The sequence below is a fragment of the Anthonomus grandis genome, chromosome 6, assembly GCF_022605725.1.
Source record: "Anthonomus grandis grandis chromosome 6, icAntGran1.3, whole genome shotgun sequence".
Taxonomy (NCBI): Eukaryota; Metazoa; Arthropoda; class Insecta; order Coleoptera; family Curculionidae; genus Anthonomus; species Anthonomus grandis.
In genome coordinates, this window is record NC_065551.1 from 23,643,188 (window position 1) to 23,661,657 (window position 18,470).

Consider the following 18,470-nt stretch of genomic DNA (forward strand, 5'->3'; position numbering starts at 1 on the left):
ATATGATACTTTGGAATATGAACGCACGATTATCTCAAAATCTCATTATCTCTGAAATACTTTGAAGATGTCATTTGTAGTTTTGTTATCTTCTTATGCCTCAGGGTCCCTTGAAAAATGATGCAATATTTTAACAAAAATCGCTTAAAAAGAGCAGCACGAGGTGGCATTCTGCTAACTTGAAGACAGCATTATTCTTGATTTTTAAACTCTTAAATTATTATCATTATCTAATTTTTAATTATGGTCTTCTATATTAGATTATTATAAGTTCTTCTCCGTGAAGTTTTACAATTGTAGTTTCTGTAAATTTTAATCGGTTTGTATCAGTATATTATTATATATATAAAAATTATGCAAAAAATTACTACTTGTGTAATAAAGAGTTTATAGTAATTGATAAGTTCTTTAGAATTATCGATGTTGTCAACTAGTTATTTAAGTTTGTTTAGTTATGATAAAATATAATCTATCATATTATTTGAAGTATGAAGAGCATCAGAAATATCTAATGTTTGTTTTTCCATTAATTTTATTTTTTTTGCTATTGTACTTTGATTATCGATACTCTAAAATTGTTTGGGTTTTAAAAGTTATAAATACATTTATTTTCTGATAAGATTAACCGTCAAGGCTGTTGTTAACTGATTTAGGACAATGAAAATTAAAAGGCTTTAACGAACCCTAATCAAAAAGATCTTATTGTTATATCAAGAAAAATTATATTTTAATTTTGTCCTAAGGTTTCAAAAAGCCTTGCTAAAAGGTTTTTATATTTGTTGTGGTTTTTTGTATATTGGGTAGATTTTTTTTTAAATAATGGTTTCTTGCGTTCGATCTAAACATCGGTTAGGAGGTTTTAAGTTTGCTAATTCTTAAAACATAATTTATGTCTGCCCAATTTTCTTTAGACTTCTCTCTCATTTGTTTGCTCAACACCTTTTATGAAATCTATCTATGCTATTAATAATATAATATCCTAAATGGTCTATACATCTCTAGCTAATATCCTAAACATAATCCATAAACGATGAGAGAAAAGAAAAACAGAGTAAATTGAAAGAAAGTTTCTTGTCTTGATTATTCTTGGAAAATGAAGAGGTTGAATTGCGGATTAACGGTATAGGCTGACACAATACGAATTTGATCGAATAATTACTTTAATAATTTAAATCGAATAACATAAAACGTTCTTTATTATTATTGGCGTGCCAGTTTACATGTTAACTTCTTGTACTTTCGATAAATTCTTTATTAATTTGAGCAAGAAAGAAGTGACAGTCGTCGTTTCGTAACGTCATTTCGCGTTAGGGTCTATCTACACTGCAAACAGAATAGTTCATAAGAAAGGATTCACAGTTATTGTTCTTGCGGAACGCAACACCTATCGATGACCGCGCGAATTAAATAACACAGAAGCCAAAACGTATTAAAAAAAAAATAATTTACTAACTTACACAAGTCCAAAAATTACTAATTCTACGAATATTTATTCGCAAGTAAATCAAAAAGAGCGCATAACTACTAAAATACATATATGTTATATAATATGAACAAATAACAATAAATATTATCTTAGTCCTTAGCTTATCTTATCTAAGGGTTGATGACTGTGAGACAGATAACTCTATATAGTCTAAACGCATTGCGTATAGAGATTAAATAACGAAAAAAAAATCATTTGGAATAACCGCGATATGAATCATTTTGTAAAGTAAATAAAATCATAGAAACTTCCGAATTTGCCTAGTCTGGCTTTGTCGTTGTCGGTGAACGCATCATACCCAACAACTAGTGTTATGATGCTGCTTAGGCTTATTGCAATTTGCTTATTATTAGCTTACAATGTGCACAGTTATAAGATTTTGGGGTTGTTTCCTATGGCGGGCGCCAGCCATCGCATTTTGACATCGAAGTTGATGGAGGGGTTGGCCGAGGCGGGCCATGAAATAACGATGGTCAGCGCTTATCCAGCAAAAAATGTGCCACAACATTGGAAGTATAGGCAAATTATGTTGAATGGGAATTTTAAAAAGTTTGAAGGTAAAATGAAGAATTTTATTAGAATTTTAAACTGTCCTAAACTCCACCTATCTTAGTTTATATGATAAAGTCAATAATTCTTAAAAATCCTTGTAAAAAAATAATCTTTCTTAATTTGTATATAAATATATTTTATTTGCATAGAATAGGTTACACTAAGTAAGGATTTATTTTAGAGTTTATGAAAAACGTCAATCTCTATGATATGTCCAACCCAAGAGCCGTAATAACACATATGAACAAGATGGTATCAGGAATTATGAATAATACCATACATCATCCCAAAATGATCGAACTGACCAAATCCGAACAATTTGATGCAATAATTGTAGAGCAATTCCACCAAGACGGTTTAAAAGCATACGCCTCAGTTTTCAATTGTCACCAAATCCTTTTTAGTAGCATGGGACCCAACTCCTTGGTAAATCCTATAGTGGGAAATCCTCAGCCAGTAAGCTATGTACCTCATATCTTTTCTGGTGATTTTTCAAAGGATTTATCAGCCTGGAGTCGATTTAAGAATCTGGGATTTTATGTAATGGATTACCTTATGACCACGTTCTTCAGACTTCCCTTTCAAGCTGAATTTGCAAAAAAAATATGTCCTGATTGCCCACCTATAACTGAGTTGCGGATGAACGCATCATTAGTATTACTTAACTCACATACAAGTATTTATCCGGCATTACCACTTGTCCCGAACATGGTGGAAATAGGTAAGTCAAAAAAAGCACTATGAAAGAAATTATCGTTAATTAATTTCTCCTACTAGGTGGATATTTTATTGATCCTCCAAAACCATTGCCCAAAGATTTGCAAGAATTCATAGCTAATGCCAAAGATGGAGTGATTTATTTCAGCATGGGCAGTAATTTAAAGAGCAAGGATTTACCAGAAGCTACGAAAAATGGCATTTTGAAAGTTTTAGGGAAATTAAAGCAACGAGTGATTTGGAAGTTTGAAGAGGATCTACCCAATAAACCTGCAAACGTTTTGATACAAAAGTGGTGTCCTCAGGCTGATATTTTAGGTAACTTGTAATGGTCTTTTGGACCCAAGATGAGTCTATACGCTTGTTTACTTATTTGCAGCACATCCGAACATAAAACTATTTATCACTCATGGAGGTCTACTCAGCACCACAGAAACCATCTACCATGGTGTTCCTATTCTCGCCATTCCAGTTTTTGGTGATCAGATTGCCAATGCAGCACGTGCAGTAACTGGAGGCTATGGTCTAAAGCTCAAATACCAAGAGTTCACTGTAGAACTATTCGAAAACTACTTGAATGAGTTACTGAATAACCCCAAGTACTCCCAACAGGTTAAGAAACGTTCTAAGATATACCACGATAGGCCAATGAAACCTCGAGAGGCACTAGTTTACTGGGTGGAGTACGTTATAAGGCATAATGGTGCTCCACATTTAAGAGTAGCAGGAAGAAATCTAGTTTGGTATAAATACTTTATGGTGGACGTCTTTGCTGCGCTATTGGTAGCTTTTGGAGGTTTTGCTTATGTGCTAAAACTTGTGGTGAAGAAAGTGTGCTGCCGATCTAAGAAAAGTGATATAAAGCAAAAAGTTTCATAAAAAAGGAATATATTCGTAGCAAATTGTAGTTGATTGTAAATAGACAATTTATTATTTTATAAGATTCATTTTGTAGGTATTTATACACGTTGCTTGATAATATATTTATTGAAATATAGGCCTATAAGGATAATGTTATTTGTTTTCATCCCTTTTCCATAAAATGCGAGAAAATGTAAAAGGTCTGCATCAAAATATTGCTTTGAAAAAAAAATTGATTGATATTTGATATTAGGTTTGGAAAATACTGGTGCATAAAATGTTAAAAAATTGACTTAAAAAAACATAAATTTGATGATAACTTAAAAAGGCAACGTCAGGTGTTACATCTGAGAACACCCATCTGATAGACTTTACACCTAAAAAGTTAAAAAGCAAATTTTCTATATACTTTATAATTATTTTTACTAAAGGGTATGGATATGATTTAATGTATAGCAATTTTAATGACTTTCCTAGAGTTTCTTGGAAAACGATCGAGATGGATTACGGTCCTATATGGATGATTTTTTTTATATAAACACAAAACATACGTTTGACTATAAAGTGCAAACCTTGTTTGTAATAACTGGTAAAAAGAAACATTTCTTATTGCGAACTCCAAAATTTTGCACTATGAAGAATTAATGTTAATGCTAGTCAAGTAACTGTCTTTATTTATGGGTTTATTTGGTGCTGAATTCTGATGCTGCTTCCTCCAATTTTTAACACTCCTTGTTTGTCTTTATTAATATCAAATTTAACTATACTCAGTTTTTCTATTATAATTATTAACTATTATCAACAATTTGATCGATTTTCCATGTCTTATAGCAATTGTGCAAAAAATACCATATTGCAGATTTTGATTTTCCTAGAACTATCGATAATAAAGTCTAATACGTAGATTTTTAGACTTCGAGTTTATTTTATCGAAATCATTTATCATTTTATAAACAACTATTTTTTCATAGTTTGTATGGGAAATCCAACTTCACTTCATGACACATCGCATCTATAATGATCGATATACACAAAATACTTAATCATCCGCATCACCTACGCAGATTAACTAAACGGAAACATATTTCTGAATACCCGCGATATGACCCATTATCGAAAAGCAGATAAAATAATATCAAGTTCTCAATTTGTGTAGTCTGTCTGGGTTTTCCCTTGTCGGTAAACACACCACAGCCAATAATTATTGTTATGATGTTACTCAGTTACTTTTTTATTAGTTTGCAATGTGAAGTTTCATAGTTGTCTCCCATAGCGGTCATCAGCCATCACATTTTGACATCCAAATTGATGGAGCGGCCGAGGCGGGGCATGAAATGACAATGGTCAGCACTTATGCAGAAAAAAATATGCTGAAGCATTGGAATTATAGAAATATTGTGTAAGATAGAGTTGCTCAAGAGTTTTACGGTAAGTTGCAAGTTTTATAACAAACTCAGAGCCTCCAAAATATAGTCTAATTTATCTAGAAATCCATCCACCTTAGTTTGAATGATAAAGTTCAAATATAACAAATATTTTTGCTGATTGCACCAACTAATCATTTATTTTAGAGTTTTGAAAACTATGAACCTCTATGAGACAGACAACGCTAATCCAATAGCAAGAATAAGACAGATCATCAATATGATAACACAAATTACTAATAATACCTTAACCCATCCCAAGATGATCGAACTGACCAAATCAATGTTTAAAAGCATACGCCTTAATTTTTACTTGTTACCAAGTTATTTTCAGTAGTGCAGGACCCAACTCATGGATAAATCTTACGGTGGGGAATCACACGCTTTCTGGTGATTTTTCAAATGAATTATCATTCTGGAAAAGATTGATGAATTATATATGAACATTATATCTATTCGATATATATCGCATATTTATTAGGCATTACCACTTATCCCGAACATGGTGAAAATAGGTATGTCAAATAAGGTACTCTAAAAGGAATTATTATTGATGAATGTCTTTTATAAGGTGGATATTTTATTGATCCTTTAAAGCCATTACCTGAAGATCTACAAGAGTTCATGGATAACGCCAAGGATGGAGTGGTTTACTTCAGTATAAGCAATAATTTAAAGAGCAATGATCTACCCGAAACTTTGAAAAGTGGCATTTTAAATGTTTTAGGTAAATTAAAGCGACCGGTGATTTGGAAATGTGAGGAGAATAAATCTTTAAATATTTTTATGCAAAAGCTGTGCCCTCAGACTGATATTTTAAGTAATTTATAATGGTTTTTTGTCTACATGATGTATCTATAAGCTTGCAAAACTGTTTATTTATTATGAAACTTTTCATCAGTTATGGAGTTCTACTCAGCACCGTAGAAACTATCTACCCTAGTGTACCTATTCTCGCCATCCCAATTTTTGTTGATGAGCCTAGTAACGCTGCTGGAGGCTACAGCGTAAAGCTCTACTATCACGATGTGTTAGCTGCTCTTAATGACTTTTTGGTTTCGTATATGTGGTTCATAAGGTAGAGAAAGTTTGCTTCCGGTCCGAGAAAAGTAAAAGCACAGACATTTTTGTAAAAAAAAAGTTAGAGAAGTCTCACTCTGAAATAGTAAACTTAAGTGGTATTTAAATATTCTATTATTGTTAATTCCTACTGCATATGAATGAGTGCTCAAATTTATGTAAAGGAAGCGATTTTTAGCATCTAAAAAATACTCAACTATCCTCATTTAGTTATAATTATTAATATTATATAGAGCTACTCTTCTAATAAAGTTACTTAGAGTTTTTTCTGGATTTATTAAAAAATTAGAGTGAAACATTAATTAAGAGAATAAAAGTTTCTCCCTTTTTAATAGATTTAAATAAGTAAAGATGCCGTCGAATGTAATATATTAAGGGAAACATGGTCTTATTAGGAAAGTCGTATAATTTGTTTTTATCCCCTATCCACTTCCACATTAGCAAGACCAAAATTATTTAATAAGAATGAAATCAAAAAAAAAAGAAATATTAATGGAGCCAATGTACTAAGTGTTCGGTTTTGAAAAACTACATGTTCGAAGTACCCTTTTAAAAAAAAGGAAAAAGATTATATATTATTGGGCCACCCTGAAAAGCACTAATTATTATTTCATAATTTTGTTTTAGGAGATTTGAACATTTTTGTTTTATCTTTCAAGAAAATATAACTGAACACTTCTTAAAAAGGTAAATTGAAAATCGCAGTCTCCCTGCACTTGTTTTTAGTATATATAGTTTAAAATTCCCAACATATTCCGGACACATTGAATAGAAAAGAGAATATTAATGTTGGGCCTCAAATTATTAATGAAGGGTTAATTGATATCAAAAACAATAGTTAGGAAAATATATAGCATATTCAATATTACAAAATATAGTACATTGATGCTAAGTTTGCTTAACATTTTTTTTAAATTACAATTTTTTGTACAGGGTGGCCAACTAAACGAGGTAAACGGCTGTATCTCAGGACTTGTATTTCTGGCAACATTGGATTTTTTTTATTATTATAAAAGTAACCAAGAAAAAAAAATTCTGAAAATTATTTTGAAGTTCCGAATTTTCTAACTTCAAAATAACTAAATTTATATAGATAAAATTTGCAAAAATATTGTGAAAACCAGATGATATCTTTGCTCGTTTTAATATTATAGCGAATTAAATTTTTCTTTCAAATTGCAACAATAGCTGAAAGTCGTTTAAAATATATTGCGTACGCCACTCCACCCATGACTTGACATGATATGAAAAACAGAATCTGTGATGCCAATAATTAAATTAAAAACGGCAGTTTTATTCACCAAAAGAATATTGGAATATGATGGAAAATAGTTTGAATATCCATCGAGGCATTAAATACCTAACGTAATCAAATTTTAAATATGAAAAGAAATTCGTTAATAAATAATGATCCTAAAAAAATCACATAAACTTCCTTTGATTCTGTGAAATATCAGTTTAAGTATTAATTTATTAATTCTGACAACAAGATGTATCTTAATAACATCTTGAGAAAATAGTTATTGTAATGTTATTTAGCCATTAGAATTTTTAGTTAGCCATCTAGCGATGAAACACAGAACTTGAAAATAATGAATTTTCTCATGGCCATTTTCATATTATTAAAAAAAAAATCCAATGTTGCCAGATGTACATGTCCTAAGATACAGCCGCTGACCTCGCTTATTTGCTCATCTCGTACTATATGTATAATAAATGCCCTTGATACGAGACATTAACAGTCACAGACAAAAAGAATCGTATCTATATTAACTATTTTGTTCTCTGTATCTCTTAAGAAATTGTAAATAGACAGAATAAGATAATTTAGAATTTCATTAAAAGATAAACAATAAGAAACTAAATTAACTGAAAATATAAAGATAGCCACGAAATTATTTGAAAACGCATATTAGAAATTAAAGAAGAGAAAATAATTAAGCCGATGACCGTTGATAAAGCAAAAAAACTATAAAATAAGCCAAAAGAAAATAAATAAAATACGGCTTTGAAAACAAAAAAAAATGATTGGTGATCTAAAGGGAGTAATAGAGACTTATTTAGCAAATTTTCTGCGTATCCTTCTAGTAACTGCAAATTTAAACACTATAAATATCTAGTGGTGACTTTTATAATAACATTTTTTTTCACAATGCCCTACGGTAAAAGGGTGCCGATATAAAGCCAGAAATACCCTCTTTATTATCGACCCACTAAAAAAACATTTTGCAGCTCGTTCTATTAGTCTATTACTATAAAATAGTTGTTTTTAAATTTGAGCACTAATTTATTACCATTGATTAGTAGCATTTGCTCTATTTTCGAAACAACATGACAATAGCGCTAATTTCAAGTGTATTACGAGTATCAATGAGTGGGGCGCACTTGATGTGCCTCGTGGCCGATAGAGCTTAGTTTCGTTTTACTTATTTTAAAAGCCCTTCAAAAATCTCTATAAAAAAATTCAATTTACTTTTACTGTGTTTCTTTTCATTGCCTGATCCTTTTTTTCCAAGATTTGTTGCTATTAACCAGCTTTTATGGCAATTAATCAGCAGTATTTTTTCTATTACGTATGACAAAAATGCTTATTTCAAATGTATTATCAATAAATCGGGCATAGTCGATACGCCTTGGAATCGTACCAACGCTATTGATAAATGATGCTAGAAGTAGTAGCTCTTCTGAAAGTTGTTTGAAAGAATTCTGTCATAATAATGTACATACATTTAAATATTGAACTCAAGGATTTGATGATCATATATATATGCTTGTCTTGTTTCTCTATGCTGTAACAAAAATATAGACATTATGACAGTATGCAGTATGTGCATGTATATCACAAGACAAAGTTAAATGATTACCGTTTTTCACAAAAAAAATGCGAAATTGTCGCTATTTTTTGGATTAATACACAATTGCACAATTGCTCGGCGTAGATTCGCCGCGAAACTTTCATGCTTCGAAAATAAAATCTTGATATCCACGAATTATATCAGAAGAATTTTCAAGTATTTTATATTTACTCCTTAATCATAGAAAAAAATCGCAAGGCGTTAAATCTGTGTAGAGAGTAAGCCAAGAAATGGGTATTTTATGCCCTATTCATCTATTCGAAAACTCATTATATAGATGTTTATGAAATTTTTCGTCTATAATGTTTTGGACGTTGAAATGAAATGTTATTCCCTTCCATACTCTGTCTCATATTTAGAGGAATATCTTCTAACAATTGTGGCAGATTGTGTTGGAGAAAAGGTAAATAAATCGCCGGTCAGTCGAGGTGAAAAAAAGTAGGGTCGAATAAGCATGCCCTTTATCACCGACCAACTCAACCTAACCCACCCCAAACATTTAATGAAAATATATGATAAGAAACTATGATGAAAATTAGATCTTTTTACATAATGTAAATGTGGCCTCCTCTGTACACAAAATTAATTTCATAAAATCTTTATTTCTGCTAAAATGTTCTTAAAACACTTGCAAATTGCAATTTTTCTAGGGTGATCTTCAGGTTGTACCGCTTGAAGGTATTAATGATAAGGGCAATACTATTCTTGTCGTATTGTCATCCGCCCTTTACTATAAGAAACTTTAACTTGAGCTGCTATAGCTCTAGTACTCATTATTGGGTCATTTTCAGGTTGAGCAGCTATTCCAGCCATTGTTCCTTAAGCCTAGGTCACGAAGTCTAATAACTATTAAATCTAAAAACATACGTCAAGCCGGATGATTTCTTAAAGGAAACCTTTCCGCATGCAATGAGTATGCTGTGGCTACTAATTATTGGTATTGTTCATAGGTAAGTAATTTTTTTCCCAAATGAAATACGCACTATTAAAACACTGATAAAACTGATCGAACCCAAGATTCGTATAGAAAACCATAAAATAATACAAATTTTAATAAACAGTAAGAATAGTAAGATCATCGATAAACAAAAAACAGTAAGAATCTACACAGTATTCTCCAAGGATATCAAAAAATTTAGTTATAACATGCTTATTTTTTCAAATTTTTAATGTTTTACTATCTCTCTTACTATTCGACTTTTATATAGGCGATTTTTTAACATATCAACTCCTTTTGACAAGCCCTATAAGCAGTTAAAATAAATTACTTAACTTTGAAAACACCCTGCATAATATACGTAATTAACCTGGGATGAAGAGTATAGAAACATAGAAACTTATGTCGAATAAAAAAATCTGACGAAAAAGAGTGCAGAATTGGATTTTTCAGACTTCTTAAAATGTTTCAGATTTTTTAGGGTTTAAATATAGATAATCAATAATTCGGTATTGATATTCTCTAAATAGACAAAAATGATTGATCAAAAGCAGATTACATTCATGATAGGGATTTCTAGACACTGTGTTGTTTAAAAACCATATTGTCATGTGAGGATAACAGAAAGACACCATTTATTACAACAAACCTTAAAATTTAATAGTAATAAGAATTATAAGTAAAACTAAAATATTTTTCCTTAACATCAAAATCAAAAGTGAAAGAATAATTTAGTAATAACCATTATTTATATTTATTTATGGATGTCTGGTGCTGCTTTTCTCATATTGTTTGTTGATATAACTTTAAAGATTCCTCGTTTGTTGTTCTTAGTATCAAAGCTGAATGTAGTCTGAGTTTATAAAATTAGATGAGGTTTTATATAAACAATTAACGACTCAGCTATTTCATGGCGATAATAAGCAAATCTATAATCAAAATATAGTAAAAATACAAATCATTACATACACAGATTAAACCAAACATTACAAATTCTAGATAACCGCGATATGAACCGTTATCTCAAAAACAAGAAAATGAACTCAATTTGTGTAGTCTGTCTAACTTTGCTGTTTGTTGTAGGTGAACACATAATATCCATTAATTATTATCAATGATGTTGGTCAAAGTTCTTTCAATTTGTTTATTATTAGTTTACCATGTGCACAGTTATAAGATTTTGGGGTTGTTTCCTATGGGAAGCACCAGCCATCAGATTTTGGCAACTAAGTTGATGGAAGGGTTGGCCGAGGCCGGTCACGAAGTAACGATGGTCAGCCCTTATCCAACAAAAAATGTGCCAAAACATTGGAAGTATAGGGATATTGTGTTGGATGGGGTTGGTGAAAAATTTGAAGGTAAGTTAAAGAACTTTTATGGTAAGATGAGATGGAGCTTTCAAAATGTCTTCTAGTCTGTCCAGAGATAGAATCACATTAGTTTGATTAAAAATCTTTTTAAAAGAAACTGATATTTTATTTGCACAGTACAGACTAATAACTTATTTTAGAATATTTGGAAAACATGAACCTCTTTGAGATGGAAAAAGCCAACGCAATAGTCATAATGAGACAAATGAGTAATATGATGTCAGAAATGATAAATAATACCATAAACCACCCCAAGATGATCAAACTGACCAAATCCAACGAACAATTCGATGCACTAATTATCGAACAATTCCACCAAGATGGTTTAAAAGCATACGCCTCAATTTTTAATTGTCACCAAATCCTTTTAAGTAGTGTGGGACCCAACCCATGGGTAAATCCTACAGTGGGAAATCCTCAGCCAGTGAGCTACGTACCTCACATATTTTCTGGTGATTTTTCAAAGAATTTATCATTTTGGAATAGATCAAAGAATCTCGCATTTTATTTATTGGATTACTTTATGAGGACGTTCTTTACAAATCCCCATCAAGACAATTTTATAAAGCAAATATGCTCTGATTGCCCATCCGTAAGCGAGCTGTATACTAACGCCTCATTAGTATTACTTAATTCACATACGAGTATTTATCAAGCAGTACCACTTGTCCCGAACATGGTAGAAATAGGTGAGTAAAATTAAGTACTTTAAAAGGATTCATAATTGGTTAATGTCTCTTATTAGGTGGATACTTTATTGATTCTCCAAAGCCACTACCTAAAGATTTACAAGAATTCATGGATAACGCCAAAGACGGAGTGGTTTACTTCAGCATGGGCAGTAATTTAAAGAGCAAGGATTTACCAGAAGCTACGAAAAGTGGCATTTTAAAAGTTTTGGGTAAATTGAAACAACGGGTTATTTGGAAGTTTGAGGAGGATCTGCCAAATAAACCTGCAAATGTTTTGATAAAAAAGTGGTGCCCTCAGGCTGATATTTTAGGTAATTTGTAATGGTTTTCTCGACCTATGATGATTCTATTGGCTTGTAAAATTATTCATTTATTTCTAGCGCATCCCAAAATGAAATTATTTATCACTCATGGAGGTCTACTCAGCACCACAGAAACCATCTATCATGGTGTCCCCATTCTTGCCATTCCAGTTTTTGGTGATCAGCCTACTAATGCAGCACGTGCAGAAGAAGGAGGTTACGCTCTGAAGTTCCACTACCATGACTTTACTATAGAAAAATTTGAAAGCTACTTGAATGAGTTACTAAACAACCCTAAATACTCCCAAGAGGTTAAGAAACGATCAAAAATATACCACGATAGGACAATGAAACCTCGAGAGGCGGCAGTGTATTGGGTGGAGTATGTTATAAGGCATAATGGAGCTCCACATTTAAGAGTAGCAGGGAGAAACCTGGTTTGGTATAAGTACTTTATGGTGGACGTATTTGCTGCTCTGTTGGTGGTTTTTGGAAGTTTGGTATATGTGGCGAAACTTGTTGTAAAGAAAGCTTGCTGTCGATCCAAGAAGAGTGATAGAAAACAGAAAGTTTTGTAAAAAAAATAACTTTTTTTCACTAAAAAATAGTAAGCTTTAAATAGTAATAGACTTAGAAAAGTAACATTTTCGAAGTCTATTAGATAACATTCCTTACTTGTTAATTTTAAATTAGGAAAAGTAGTCAATAAAAGTAATTAATAATGTTAGAAAATGTGTTGTGTATGTAATATATTATATACTGTGTATGTAACAGTATTATTATAAGTAACAAAAAAAATTCTTAAGCCTTTAAAACAAATAAGGGAACAAAAAATCCTTGAGAATTTTTATTTGTTGCAACATATCAACGAGTCGGCATGTTTATTCGAAACGAAGCTTATCAATATTTTCAAAATACTTAATCGAATGAATATGACTTAAATGCTCATAATGGAACTGCTTCAAATTTTTATTTCAAGTTTATGTGCAATCCTGTTTTCATAAATTTGAATTAGTTTTAATGATGTTTTAAAGTCTCCAAATATGAAAATATAATTAAAGAGACTTCGGCTAGTATAAATGTTGTTTCAATTGATTTTCGTACCCAATCCATTTTCAGGCTAAATCTTACAAAAACTATTTTTTTATTAAACTAATTTAATAGGAATGAATTTATAGAAAAAAATCAATGAAACAATTTACAGGGAATTTGGTTTTAAAAAAAATACATATTATAAGTAACCTTTCAAAGAAAAGTGATTAAATATTATTGGGCCTCCTTGAACAGCACAATATATATTATTTTAATAGATTTGAACAATTTATTTATTTATCTTTTAAGAAATCATAAATGAACACTACTTTCAAAAATTATTAAATTACAATAATCTTATGTATATAATTTCGGTTACTTCAAACAATCTCGGTATAATATAGTATATATGAGACCGTAGCAGTCACAGACCTCCCGCATTCTGCGTTTTAGATAGGAAATAAAATATTAATGCTGTGCCTTAAATTATAAATGAAGAATCAATTATAAATAATTGAAATAAAGAGTCAATGATTTCGATATATAAGATGATGATGACCACGATAAAGGAGAAAACTTAAGAAAAAAGTCTAAGAAGATGACTAAAATGACGCTTTGAAATTAAAAAATCGATTGATTGGTCTCAATGACTTTAGAAAATGCAAGTGACAAATTGTTGAAAAATGGACTAAAATCAAACATATAAATTTAATGACGGCTTCAACGGGTAACTTATTTAAACTTTTTCTGTGTATTATTCTTGGGACTACAAATTAAATATCCATATCTAGCAATTTTTTTTCTGTGACTTTCAATAAAAAATTATACAACTCAGCACATTAATCCAATATATATTATCTAAATATAGAATAAAAATGGATTAAAATTGAATTTTCATTTTAAGAAGAAAACTGTCTTATCTTTGATTTGCCTACACTTACGGTACTATATTTCTTTTCACTGCCTGTTTCTTTTTCCAACATCTCTAAACTGAAACTTTAAGAAGACTAACAAAACATTTTTTTTAACTTAAGTATTAGTTTACTGTTGTTATTCAGCAGTATTTTTTCTATTGCTGTCAATATACGATAAAAATGCTGATTTGACATGGTTGATTAATTAATTGGGCGTAGTCGAGACGCCTCGTAATCCTATTAGCGTTATATACTAGCGTTATTGCTAAATGATCTTAGAAAAAGTGCCTCTTTTGAAATTTAAAATAAAAACCAAAATGTTGTTCTATTTAGAAATTCTGTATATAAATGTGTTACGTTGAAATATAATATCGTTTACTAACTAAATACTCTAAAATAACTTTATTAAATAAATTATATTTTAATAAATAAATCATCAATTATACATATAATATAAGAAATTCAAATTTTAAAATCTTCAAGTAGTACTATATGTACATACAATTCAAATTACCAAAATCACAAAGTTTAATTCGCCAAATTTTCCGCGATTTTGACCTCATATCACGAATCTGAGTTAATTTTCGAGTCTCGGTACTTGGTACCATAAATCAAAACATATCAGTAAAGTATCGCTCTACTCAAAAAGTAGGATTTTTATCTTTATTTAGGTCGTAACCGATCATCGCATCGTTTGACTCTTTTCACTAGACATTTTGCGAAGTGCTTACCTAATTAATTGGAGTTGATTAGTTTCTTTGGGTACGCGTAGTAGCAAAATTGGGGTATTTTAAAGTAAAAGTTTTCCTAATTTTGTTAATTGGGTGTGATATTTATTGCGGTTGAGAATTTATTACAACTTATTTCCCTAAAAGAAAAACCACGCAAAATATTGTCATTGACAAGTCTTAATCTTTATAACTAAACCATATATTGGAAAGCCTTCGCCCATTTGAGAGCTCTTCCATTTTTTAATTTTTCACTGTCTTCTGCGGTGTCAAACTTCTCTTAACTTGTAATCCTACCACAGGGGTTTAGAAGCAGCTTCAGAAATGTGTCTAAGTAGTTGAGATTTTCACTGAGCCTGATTATAGATACAACCTGGTATCCATTACATAATGCAAGAACGTGCAAGTACCACAATAATTATATATAAATTTTTTCTGTGTGTATAACTTGATTGATTGGCTTTATTACTTAATCATATTAGTATATATAAAAAAAACGTTTAAAAATATATAAGTTACATTAAATTCACACTTATAAATCCAAGTAGTCAGTGCGTTTATCTATTTAATTAATATTTTTATAAATTGATATTGATTTTAATTGATAGTAAAGCTAATTAGATATTGAGTTTTTTTTTGTTTGGCCCTATGAACCATAGGTTTCTGAAATTTAAGGCCTTTACAAATCAGTGGCGCAAACCTACGAACCGGCATTTTACTAGCTTAAGGCAGGTCAAATAGAGTAACATTTGTTAAAATTCTTAAATAATCCTTAGCTAATAAAAAAATTAAAAGTCAATAGGTATAATTCCTTACTTAAATTATTATTCTAGTTTTGCTATATTTTAGGACTTTACCATTTAATCCACCCTTCAATATTATAGTATATAGGTATTAGGTATAATAGGTATTAAAAACTTATATATCTACCAAAATTAATTTTGAACTATTCAGATCTTTGTTAGCAATAATTCTATGAACTTTTATACCCAAATTCGATCGATATTACACCGCCAAATTCTCCCATAATCTAAGGAAGAGATCCTAGTTATATGGTTCGTTGTTATAGTTATGTTCTATCTGGGTCTATATTTTAATTATATGTTGTTCTTATAGTGCAGTGAATGAATGGGACACTATTAAAATAGCTACTATGTACGCTCTCCACCTTTGCTATTTTCTTGTTTTTTCCTTGAAATACCATAGATAAAACGCGGGAATTCGAAACTCGTACGATTTTTCTGTTTTTTTTCTTTTCGAATTCACCACTGTTGCAATTGCATTTCCTTATTATTGTTGAGTTTCCTGGGTAATGATGGACATAGGTTACAGTCTTATAAGTTATATATATTTATTTATTATATCTGTAAAAAATGCCGATGAAATAGATGGTTTACTATAGAGTTCAAACTTTGTTCGGAAGAATTAGTAGTCATAATAATATATATACAGTGTGGTGACTTTAATTGGAATAAATTCAGTTAAAACTAATCATAATTTATCTCGCAAAATTCCTGAGACCCGTCGATTTTTGCTTATTTTTTTTTCACATTTCAAGATAGTTTTTGTATTTTTTCACCTACAGGGGGGGGGGTCCAAATTAACCCCAAGTTTTTTTTTTCAAATGGAAAGCCACTTTTTTTAAACTCTCATTGAAAAGAGCCATTTTTCTTGATTAAATTGCTCTATTTACTTTTGTGATTATCTAAAGGAGAAATAAGAAAAAAATAAAAACCATTAAATTATTAAGAGTTGCGTTTAATGTATAAGATGCTCAAAATAAGCACCATTTGCTTGTTGGCAAAGCCCAAGACGATAATAAAATTCGTTTCTGACATTTTCTAACACTTCTGGAAATATTTGTCGGATTTCTTGCCTAATACGTTCTTTGAGTTCGTCTAGGTTTCCTGGTTTGCATATATAAATTTGACTTTTCAAATGTCCCCCCAGAAAAAAATCAAGTGGGGTGAGATCAGGAGAACGTGCCGGCCACTCGATTGCACCCCTTCTACCAATCCATCTATTTGGAAAATTGTTATCTAAATACTGGCGTACATTACGGGCATAATGTGGGGGAGCACCATCTTGTTGCATCCAGATTCTTTCATCATACAAATCTGGATCGAACTGACTTGGATACAAGGCACGTAAGACTGGAACTAGTTCATGTTCAAGAAATTCTAGGTATCTTTCCCCAGTTAAAGTATCATTGAAGAATATGGGCCCTATAACTTGCCTGCCAATTATGCCAGCCCAAACATTAGTTTTCTGGGGATATTGTGTATTAGTTTCCCTTACCCAGTGTGGGTTCTCGTCAGACCAGTAGCGACAGTTCTGCTTATTAACATGGCCATTTAGGGTGAATGTAGTCTCATCAGAAAAAAGGATCCACTCCGAAGATATGCGATTTTCGTCAATGGGGTTCATCATTAATTCACAGAACTGAACTCTGCGATCTAGATCGTCTTCCAATAACTCTTGAACGGGTTGCATTTTATAAGGTCGTTTGTTTGCACTTTTTAAAATTTTTAGCACAGAATTATGATGAATAGAGTTTTCGCCAGCTACTCTTCTGGGTGCAGTTACCGGATTTTCTTCCATCGCTAACAATACATTAAATTGGGTGTTTTTATTGATTTTAGAAGACCTTTGTCTTGAAACATCCCTCACGTACCCAACTTCTCGAAATCTGCTTTCGATTTTACGAACCGTACCTTGGTTAATAGGTGGCAAATCTGGATATTTTTGCCTGAATAAGTGGACAACCTCTAGCTGAGTACGACTTCTGTCCCCATAATCAATCATCATTAAGATTTCAATCTTGTGGGATTTGGATAAATAAGGCATTTTTTCAATATAAGTTGACTTATTTAACAACTGGTTGAAATCAATTTAACAGTGACACTACAACAATGTCAGGAAATGTCTCGATACCAATAAAATAAACAAACACGCCAAAAATTTACCAACACAAAATATTTCGGGACTTTTGATAATTTAATGGTTTTTATTTTATTTTTCGTATTTCTCTTTTAGATAATCACAAAAGTAAATAGGGCAATTTAATCAGGAAAAAGGGCTCTTTTCAATGAGCGTTTAAAAAAAGTGGCTTTCCATTTGAAAAAAAAAAGTTTGGGTTAATTTGGATCCCCCCTGTAGGTGAAAAAATACAATAACTATCTTGAAATGTGAAAAACAATAAACAAAAATCGACGGGTCTCAGGAATTTTGGGGGATAAAATTTGATTAGTTTTAACTGAATTTATTCCAGTTAAAGTCACCACACTGTATATAAAAATAGTATTCATTTGATGATCCATTAATAAGGTTTAGTATCAATACAACCAATTAAAGGTATGTTATAGGATTACAGATTATTGGAATCTCATAAGAAATATTGGCGAAACAGAGTATTCTTCGGACTTGATATAGTATTGGTCTTAGTCATGATCTGAGTTTCCGTAAGTACGGAACCAATCAAGCCAAGAATCATAAAATTACTAAATATAAGATCATTCAC

The 18,470-nt window shown here is 31.0% G+C and overlaps 3 protein-coding genes across 4 annotated transcripts in view; 2 read left to right on the plus strand and 1 right to left on the minus strand.

Annotated features, from left to right (window-relative positions):
• LOC126737876 (cytochrome b5 reductase 4) overlaps positions 1 to 18,470 on the minus strand; it is a 162,783-nt gene that overhangs the window by 93,395 nt on the left and 50,918 nt on the right. The gene's annotated exons all lie outside the window — the stretch shown is intronic.
• Positions 1,734 to 3,767, plus strand: LOC126737882 (UDP-glycosyltransferase UGT5-like). The gene is made up of 4 exons (XM_050442967.1): positions 1,734 to 2,043; positions 2,220 to 2,759; positions 2,816 to 3,073; positions 3,135 to 3,767. Exons 1-4 carry the CDS (start codon positions 1,800 to 1,802, stop codon positions 3,632 to 3,634), a joined length of 1,542 nt encoding a protein of 513 aa, XP_050298924.1. The 5' UTR covers positions 1,734 to 1,799; the 3' UTR covers positions 3,635 to 3,767.
• On the plus strand, positions 5,214 to 13,040 carry LOC126737881 (UDP-glycosyltransferase UGT5-like). The gene is made up of 7 exons (XM_050442966.1): positions 5,214 to 5,555; positions 5,612 to 5,860; positions 9,767 to 9,925; positions 10,996 to 11,270; positions 11,423 to 11,971; positions 12,028 to 12,285; positions 12,355 to 13,040. Exons 4-7 carry the CDS (start codon positions 11,027 to 11,029, stop codon positions 12,852 to 12,854), a joined length of 1,551 nt encoding a protein of 516 aa, XP_050298923.1. The 5' UTR covers positions 5,214 to 5,555; positions 5,612 to 5,860; positions 9,767 to 9,925; positions 10,996 to 11,026; the 3' UTR covers positions 12,855 to 13,040.

Bases quoted from the DNA above. Each gene is read 5' to 3' on its own strand.
- LOC126737882 (XM_050442967.1), top strand. From the start codon at position 1,800: ATGATGCTGCTTAGGCTTATTGCAATTTGCTTATTATTAGCTTACAAT. The intron at 2,760-2,815 runs GTAAGTCAAAAA...TTCTCCTACTAG, and splicing joins CCCGAACATGGTGGAAATAG to GTGGATATTTTATTGATCCT. The intron at 3,074-3,134 runs GTAACTTGTAAT...ACTTATTTGCAG, and splicing joins TCCTCAGGCTGATATTTTAG to CACATCCGAACATAAAACTA.
- LOC126737881 (XM_050442966.1), top strand. From the start codon at position 11,027: ATGATGTTGGTCAAAGTTCTTTCAATTTGTTTATTATTAGTTTACCAT. The intron at 11,271-11,422 runs GTAAGTTAAAGA...AACTTATTTTAG, and splicing joins GGTTGGTGAAAAATTTGAAG to AATATTTGGAAAACATGAAC. The intron at 12,286-12,354 runs GTAATTTGTAAT...ATTTATTTCTAG, and splicing joins CCCTCAGGCTGATATTTTAG to CGCATCCCAAAATGAAATTA.